We start from the raw sequence: 9,271 nt of genomic DNA, 5'->3' as shown, positions 1-9,271 counted from the left end.
GTCTCAGTCCCAATCCTCGAACTCAGCACCACCTTCCTAACCCGCAATCTTCTTCCTGACCTCTCCGCCCCCCACCCCCTCTCTGGCCTATCACCCCCACCTTAACCTCCTTCCACCTATCGCATTCCCAACGCTCCTCCCCCAAGTCCCTTCTCCCTACCTTTTATCTTAGCCTGGTTGGCACACCTTCCTCATTCCTGAAGAAAGGCTTATGCCCGAAACATCGATTCTCCTTAGATGCTGCCTGACCTGCTGCGTTTTTCTAGCAACACATTTTACAGCTCTGATCTCCAGCATCTGCAGTCCTCACTTTCTCCACAGATATTGCCTGTCTTGATGAGTATTTCCAGCATTTTCTGTCTATATTTCAAGGTGCTAACATTCTTGGTATTTTGCTTTAGTATTTTTGCACTTACATTTGTGTGGGTAAATTGGAATCCATCAGGATTTGTAACAATCTCTAGGTAGAGGTCCATTGTGTTCAGCAGTGAAGTCACAGAGGTATCTTTGCCATATTCACTGACAAACTGGGTAAGAGACAAAAGGAATTATTGTGTTACTGTGTCAGGACATTCCCACATGTACTTACTCCTTCCTCATTCAACGTGCCTTCCCTTTTCTACCTCTCTCCCTACCATTCTTTCTGTACCTTTCCCAAATTTCCATCTTTCGTGTGAACTTAGACAGTGAATATCAGCAAGTAATCCAGTTATGAAGGCATCAAACTCAAGTCTGAACCTGTCCTCAACTGAAAAAGCACAGCAGCATTTCCCTGCTGATTGATCGGTAATCTAGAGCAGGAACAATGACTGATTTTTCTTCCTCACATCGCCCATCCTGAAAAGATTTTAACTCAGTAATGTTGCCCCAAATGCTGTATTCTTAATCAGATATGCTAAAGCACACAGTGCAAATACACACACTTGAGCAATCAGAATATTCTTCTGAGATTAGGTTAGCGTCATTGGGTTACCAATTCTGAATTGCTGGTGATTTCATAGCAGGAGTTTCGGCTTGCAATTGTTCCAAACAATCAAATTTCCAAATGCTCAAAATACCATTTTTTTAAGACTAATACACTAAAGCATTCAAACTAAATGATAACACAATTATTTTATAATGTTTGTGAGTTTGCTGTCAGCAGTGCCTAGGAGATTAACCTTTAATTCTACAGGCAAGCCTAGAATGTTAGCAACCCTAATTATATGATCAAGAAAAGGAAATTTGAGAGGGTTTAAATATAGCCTGCTGGCTGTTTTGAGATTAGGTGTTACAGTTATCAGTGGGGAAACAGCAATTGGTCATGAGTTGTATTTAATGTACGTTGGTGTACTGGAGGTAATAGGGTGGTCATCCTACCAATGGTGAGCCTTCAAAGAGCTACAGATATGTAGTGCTTCCATCTCTGGACTAGTGGGATGCTGTTAGAGTCACATCAGAAATGGAAACAAAAGTGAGCTCACAATCCCATTTGCTACAAATTATGAACTGGATTTTACAATCACTGGCTAAACAATGACACAGTCAGATTTGTAAGAACCAAGCCCTTTTCATTCTTCCTTCAAACACAATCTTCTAAACCTTACCTTATTTGCAAGCCAGAGGGATGTAGCAGGGCTAATCCATTCACGGGCATGAATACCAAAATTAATCCAAATAGCAGGTCGATTAATCCCACCAGTGCTGAACTGTAGAAAGACCAGTCACAAACAGTTGGTTTTGGGTAAACTGTACTACAAAATAGCCAGCATTATTAAATTCTAATACATCATCTGAAATAACATAAATAAAACAAAAATAATGTCTGATAATCAAAAAGAGAAAGTGACTATTTTTCCTCTGCTGTTAAATGTGATTACGCAATTGGGTAGGCACTTACTGAACAATTCTGTGTGCTAATTGTTACATTAAGAACTAATTTAAGATAATAATTTGAGTTTTCACTATGGCTCATTTATGCTTGCTGGATGGATACTCTTCTCTTTGATCAAAAGTTCAGGCCTTGCACTTTTTTTAATTTCTGGAAATATGAAGAGTCTATAGTTCCCTGTTGCTTTCTCCAATGACAACACCTCAGGCCAATCATTGTCAGTGTAATAACCAATCAGCATCCCTTTTCTCCTTTAATATAAATTTTGTGATGGTTTGAATTTTGACATTCTTGCATTTCTCCTGACAGCAATGTCTTCCTTTTCACTAAAATTCTTTTTGACACATTGAGTTATTGTGTTCTGGAATGCAGTGCCTGAAAGAGTGGTGGATGCAGATTGAATAGTAAGATTCAAAAGAGAATTAGATAACTATTTGAAAAGGAAAAATATTGTAAACCTAACTGGATAGTTCTATGATAGACTAAGCAGGTAAATCAAGTGGCCTCTTTCTTTGTTTAATGACTCAGAGTGGGAATGATTTCTGTGCTGGAATTTAATTGATGCCTATTGTGATTTATAGAAAATTAGCAATATAGCAGAAAATCATATGTTGGAAAATACTTTGGGTGTACAGCTAGTTAATAGTTTAAGAATACTCAAGAGTGACATAGACTGAAATCTAATTGACTAATTCACATAATTTATAACCAACATAAGAAACAACTAGGATTGGGTTTTTCCTGAAAACTCAGTCTTTTCAAATGTAAATTGCCTGCAGAGGTAATTATGTAGATATCTCCCTTCTTTTTTTTAAGGGCATATAGTAATTCTAATACCTTTATAATTCTAATACATTTCTATTTTAAGATGAAAATGTCAATTATCTCCCATTGATATCCCAAATGTTATTGTGCTAGCAAGGTGAGGAATGTGCTAGCAAGGTACAGAATAGGGAAAGAGAGGAGTTGAACTACAGAGATGGTGCAGGAGGGAGGTTTTTGGATACCTGGATAATTGGGCTCATTCTGAGGTAGCTGGGACCACTACAAACAGGATTGTCTACACCTGAACCAGAGGGATACCAATATCCTGCAGGGAGGGGGGTGATGTTTGCTAAAGCTCTTCGGGAGAGTTTAAACTAATTCAGCTGGGGAATGGGGAAGTTAAATTGTAGTTCCAGTGTCCAGGAGGTTGAGAGAAGTGAGATCAGAAATGAGGTTTCAAGGTCACAAGAGTTCATCGACAAGCAGGAAGGTGGTTTGAAATGTGTCTACTTCAACATCAGGAGCATCCGGAATAAGGTGGGTGAACACAGCATGGGTTGGTACCTGGAACTTCAATGTTGTGATCACAGAGCAGGGACAGGAATGGTTGTTGCAAATGCTGGGATTTAGATGTTTCAGTAAGACAGAGAAGATGGTAAATGAGGGGGTGGTGTGGTATTGTTAGTCAAGCACAGTATTACAGTGGCAGAAAGGACATTTGAGGACTTGTCTACTAAGGTAGTATGGGCTGAGTTTAGAAATAGGAAAGGAGACGTCACCCTGTTGGGAGTTTTCTATGGACCTCCGAATAGTTCCAGAGATATAAAGGAAAGGATAACAAAGATTATTCTGGATAGGAGCGAGAGTAACAGGGTAACTGTTTTGGGTCCTTACCTTTCCAAATATTGACTGGAAATACTATAGTTCGAGTACTTTAGATGGGTCAGTTTTTGTCCAATGTGTGCAGGATGGTTTCCTGACACAGTATATAGACAAACCAATGGGGGCAAGGCCACATTGGATTTGGTACTGAGTAATGAACCTGGTCAGGTCTTAGATTAGGAGGTAGGTGAGCACTTTGGTGATAGTGACCACAATTCGGTTATGTTTATTTCAGCAATGGAAAAGGAGAGGTATATAATGCAGGGCAAGAGTTATTGCTGGGGGAAAGGCAATTATGATGCGATTAGGCAAGATTTAGGATGTACAGGATGGGGGAGGAAACTGCAGGGGATGGGCACAATTGAAATGTGGAGCTTATTCAAGGAACAGCTACTGCGTGTCCTTGATAATATGTACCTGTCAGACAGGAAGGAAGTAGTCAATTGAGGGAGCTATGGTTTACTAAAGAAGTTGAATCTCTTGTCAAGAAGAAGACTTGTATTAGGGTGGGATATGAAGGCTCAGTTAAGGCACTTGAGAGTTATGTGTCAGCCAGGAAAGACTTAAAGAGAGAGCTAAGAAGAGCCAAGAGGGGACATGAAAAGTCGTTGGTAGATAGGATCAAGGAAAACGCTAAAGTGTTCTTGAGATATATCAGGAATAAAAGGACGACGAGAGTAAGATTAAGGCCAATCAAGGACAGTAGTGGGAAGTTATGCGTGAGGTCCGAGGAGGCCAATGGGCTGAGAAATGGCAGATGGAGTTTAATTCAGCTAAATGCAAAGTGCTGCATTTTGGGAAAGCAAATCTTAGCAGGACTTATACACTTAATGGTAAGGTCCTAGGGAGTGTTGCTGAACAAAGAGACCTTGGAGTACAGGTTCATAGCTCCTTGAAAGTGGAGTCGCAGGTAGATAGGATAGTGAAGAAGGCGTTTGGTATGCTTCCCTTTATTGGTCAGAGTATTGAGTACAGGAATTTTCCCTAGGGTTGGCGAGTCCAGAACTAGAGGTCATAGGTTTAGGGTGAGAGGGAAAAGATATAAAAGAGACCTAAGGGGCAACGTTTTCACGCAGAGGGTGGTACGTGTATGGAATGAGCTGCCAGAGGATGTGTTGGAGGCTGGTACAATTGCAACATTTAAGAGGCATTTGGATGGGTATATGAATAGGAACGGTTTGGAGGGATATGTACCGCTTGCTGGCAGGTGAGACTAGATTGGGTTGGGATATCTGGTCAGCATGGACGGGTTGGACCGGAGGGTCTGTTTCCATACTGTACATCTCTATGACTCTATGACTGTAGGTGAAATGCTAAATGAATATTTTTTGTCAGTATTCACACCAGGAAAAAGACAATGTTGTCAAGGAGAATATTAAGATACAGGCTACTTAACTATAGGATTGAAGTTTACAAGGAGGAGGTGTTAGCAATTCTGGCGAGTGTGAAAATAGATAAGTCCCCTGGGCCAGATGGGATTTATCCTAGGATTCTCTGGGAAGCCAGGGAGGAGATTGCAGAGCTTTTGTCTTTGATCTTTATGTCATCATTGTCTACACAAATAGTGGCAGAAGACTGGAGGATACAAATGCTGTCCCCTTGTTCAAGAAGGAGAATAGAGACAACCCTGGAAATTATAGACCAGTGAGCCTTACTTCAGTTGTGGGTAAAATGTTGGAAAAGATTATAAGAAATAGGATTTATAACCATCTAAAAAGGAATAAGTTGATTAGGGATAGTCAACACTGTTTTGCAAAAGGTAGAATCATGCCTCACAAACCTTATTGAGTTCTTTGAGTTGGTGACCAAACAGGTGAATGAAGGTGAAGTGATTGATGTGGTGTATATGGATTTCTGTAAGATGTTGATAAGGTTCCCCACGGTAGGCTATTGCACAAAATACGGAGGCATAGGATTGGGGGTGATTTAGCAGTTTGGATCAAAAATTGGCTAGGTGAAAGAAGACAGAGGGTGGTGATTGATGGGAAATATTCATCCTGGAATTCAGTTACTAGTGGTGAACCGCAAGGATCGGTTTGGGGCCATTGCTGTTTGTCATTTTTACAAATGACCTGGATGAGGGCCAAGAAGGGTGGGTTAGTAAATTTGTGGATGACACTAAAGTCAGTGGAGTTATGGATAGTGCTGAAGAATGTTGCAGGTTACAGAAGGACACAGATAAGCTGCAGAGCTGGGCCGAGAGGTGGCAAATGGAGTTTAATGCGGAAAAGTGTGAGGTGATTCACTTTGGAAGGAGCAACAGGAATAAAGAGTACTGGGCTAATGGTAAGATTCTTGAAAGTATAGATGAGCAGAGAGATCTCAGTGTCCATGTACAATGATCCCTGAAAGTTGCCACCTAGGTTGATAGGGTTGTTAAGAAGGCATACGGTATGTTAGCTTTTATTGGTAGAGGGATTGAATTTTGGAGGCACGAGGTCATGCTGTACAAAACTCTGGTGTGCCCACACTTGGAGTATTGCGTACAGTTCTAATCACTGCATTATAGGAAAGATGCGAAAACTTTGGAAAGCTGCAGAGGAGATTTACTAGATGTTGCCTGGTATGGAGAGAAGGTCTTATGAGGAAAGGCTGAGGGATTTGATGCTGTTTTTGTTAGAGAGAAGAAGGTTGAAAGGTGACTTAACTGAGATCTATAAGATAATTAGACAGTTAGTTATGGTGGACAATGAGAGTCCTTTTCCTCGGATGATGATGGTTAGCACGCAGGGGCATAGCTTTAAGTTGAGGGGTGATAGATATAGGACAGATGTCTGTTTCTTTTTTCAGAGTAGTAGGGGCATGGAATGCACTGCCTGCAATAGTTGCAGACTCGCCAACTTTAAGGTCATTTAAATGGTCATTGGATAAACATATGGATGAAAATGGAATAGTGTAGGATATATAGGCTTCAGATTGGTTTCACAGGTCGATGCAACATCGAGGGCTAAAGGGCCTGTACTGCGCTGTATTGTTCTATGTTCAATGTTCTATGAACAGCAATTCCTCCTTTTTTACCACTAATATCACCACAGGAGGTGTATATTTCTTGCAATCTGTCTTTGTCCTGAAATGTTCTCCATGTGCAGGGAGTTCAAGGAGAAACTTGAGTTGGGGCTAGGGTTTCATTGCTTTTATTTTTAGGTAAGCTGCCTGTGGCGGGGCAACATGTCTCTACCTCATCAACATATCGAGCAAGTCCTGGGGCAGAGCTAGAGATATGCAAGTATAGTGAACAAGACTGCAGTGGCGTTATGTGAGCACTGCTGTTCCTCCCAGCTCCACAGGAATGACGTTTGGAATGCTTTGTGAACTCTTACATTTTGTTGGCAGCTGCAATCCCTATTGGAGGATCCTGAGTAGAACAGTCCCAGATCTTGCTCCACTCACTGCTCTCCAGTTTTGGCAAGAACACTGCAATCAGGCAATAGGTTCCTCAATTATCTAAAATCCCAACATTAGGTTTATTGATTCAGAAGTATAATTGGGGCCCTTGGTGTTGGCCTCCAAACTTAGTCTTTGTTCACTTATTTTACTCTGATAAACAGGCACATATAAGTCCAATTTCTCACCCTCATTTCATCCTTGAATCTGAAATAAAGTTGTTCAGACAGTCTCATTGCCAAAACTATATTTTCATCATGACTGTGAGTTCTTACCAAAGCTAATCATCTTTTTATTTATCAGGTAGGGTTACCCCTTTAAGCAGTGCTTTGCAGTTTGGGAGTTGTTTGATTGAAATATATAACATGAAGAGATATGCCAGCTCCCTGTTTATACCCACCCTTAGCACATAGATTGGGCGGTTCTCAAAAGTAGTACCAATCTGCATTTTGCTGACCAGGTCTGAGTTTGAAGCTACAAACGAGTCCATCCAAGTGTAAATCTGAGGAAGAGAGATAAAATGAAGAGTCAGAATGATTTATTATTAGACAATGAGATTCAAGACCTTGTGTTGTCTCTCTGGAAGTGGATGGAAGAAGAAACTGTACAATGTAAACTGCAATGGAAAATTACATGGCGCTCAATTTAAAATGAGCAGTTGATTAACTACGCATTAATTTCAGATTACAATTTCACCCCAAATGACAATCAAATGCGGATTTTCAGAATATGGGATTTCCACCTTGCTCAGTAAGTTCTAATTTAAAGACTCAATCCATTCATTTTGACTTCCTCAGTGGAGAAAATAGTTTCCCTTTTATCAACACAACAACATTTGATGTGGCCACCCTTCTGCCTTCTATATTCTGATGAATCTGTGCTGTCCCTTGTCCAAGAAGAATATATCCTTCTTGAAGGTGGAGTTCCACATTACAGGCAGTGTCCTATCAAGACCTTGTGTAACTCAAGTATAATGAATGTACTGGGAGCTTTGGAAGAGTGATAGAATAAATTCAAAGCACACTGATAATCATAACAGTAAAACAGGCAAGAAAGTGATAAGGAACGTTGGGTTGAATAAAGGATTAATTACCACTCTCTAACTTTATTTTTGTATCCTTTCCAAGTTTAAGTTGTGAAACTTCAAGAATGATCTCTCCCTTAAATACAAAGGTTTCCATTTTTACCTATGACTGTTCGACTTTGCTTTCAATGTTTATAAAAGGGCAGCGCGGTGGCTCAGTGGTTAGCACTGCTGCGACACAGGTTCGATTTGCACCTTGAGCGACTGTCTGTGTGGAGTTGCACATTCTCCACGTGTCTGCGTGGGTTTCCGCCAAATGCTCTGGTTTCCTCCCACAATCCAAAGATGTGCAGGTTAGGTGAATTGGCCATGCTCAATTGCCCATCGTGTTAGGTGCATTAGTCAGGGGAAATATAGGATAGGGGAATGGGTCGTCTGGGTGGGTTACTCTTTGGAGAGTTGGTGTGAACTTGTTGGGCCAAAGGGCAAGTTCTGTACTGTAGGGAATCTAATTTAATCAAATTGCTTGACTTTACCTCCTCCAGTGTGTGGTAAGAAGCATAGTTGAATGTTTGGCTTTTACGTTCCTTATGCCGAGAAAGTATCATTTCCTTCTTCTCTTCATCCAATAGAAGCTGAAAGGTTAGAGTACAGTGATTAGTAAGTTGTCCATAAAATCAGCTGACCATAGCGGTGACTCCAGAGTCAGTGTGCACATTGTGCAGTGTAATCAGATTATAAATCACTAAAGGTCAGGTGAAAGACAATACCTGCAGATCTTCAATCAAGATTGAGTAACCGATACCGTTGAACTCAAAGAAGGCTTTCACAGATTGCACATGTTCTCTTGGGACTTGGATGTCAATGGGCATCAAGGGTCTGCTTGGTTCTAACCAGAAATCAATCTGAGGATAAGAATTGTACAATAGACTATTAGCGTATGGATTGGCACAAGTTAAAAAACACTATCTAAGAAAAAACACTGAAATGTTTCCAAGATTTTTAATTTGTACAAACCCTGACATAATCCAGGTTGACATGCTCCATACATCAGGGAGGGAGTGCTCCACTGTCAGAGCTGTGAATTTCAGGTGAGGCATTAAACCAGTGGTCCATCTGCCATAGAGTCATAGAGATGTACAGCATGGAAACAGACCCTTCAGTCCAACCTGTCCACGCCGACCAGATATCCCAACCCAATCTAGTTCCACCTGCCAGGACCCGGCCCATATCCCTCCTAACCCTTCCTATTCGTATACCCATCCAAATGCCTCTTAAATGTTGCAATTGTACCAGCCACCACCACATCCTCTGGCAGCTCATTCCATACACGCACCACCTTCTGC

At 41.0% G+C, this 9,271-nt stretch overlaps 1 protein-coding gene across 1 annotated transcript in view; it reads right to left on the bottom strand.

The window, feature by feature from the left end:
• LOC122561472 (carboxypeptidase A1-like) overlaps nucleotides 1–9,271 on the bottom strand; it is a 39,750-nt gene that overhangs the window by 16,412 nt on the left and 14,067 nt on the right. The window contains exons 4-8 of the mRNA XM_043713216.1: nucleotides 8,696–8,830; nucleotides 8,462–8,560; nucleotides 7,302–7,403; nucleotides 1,587–1,688; nucleotides 417–527 (exon numbers count right to left, since the gene is read on the bottom strand). Coding sequence (XP_043569151.1) covers nucleotides 417–527; nucleotides 1,587–1,688; nucleotides 7,302–7,403; nucleotides 8,462–8,560; nucleotides 8,696–8,830 — 549 coding nt within the window. The remainder of the gene's footprint in view (nucleotides 1–416; nucleotides 528–1,586; nucleotides 1,689–7,301; nucleotides 7,404–8,461; nucleotides 8,561–8,695; nucleotides 8,831–9,271) is intronic.

Source organism: Chiloscyllium plagiosum, chromosome 23, assembly GCF_004010195.1.
Source record: "Chiloscyllium plagiosum isolate BGI_BamShark_2017 chromosome 23, ASM401019v2, whole genome shotgun sequence".
Taxonomy (NCBI): Eukaryota; Metazoa; Chordata; class Chondrichthyes; order Orectolobiformes; family Hemiscylliidae; genus Chiloscyllium; species Chiloscyllium plagiosum.
This window is presented reverse-complemented; position numbering and strand designations above follow the sequence as displayed.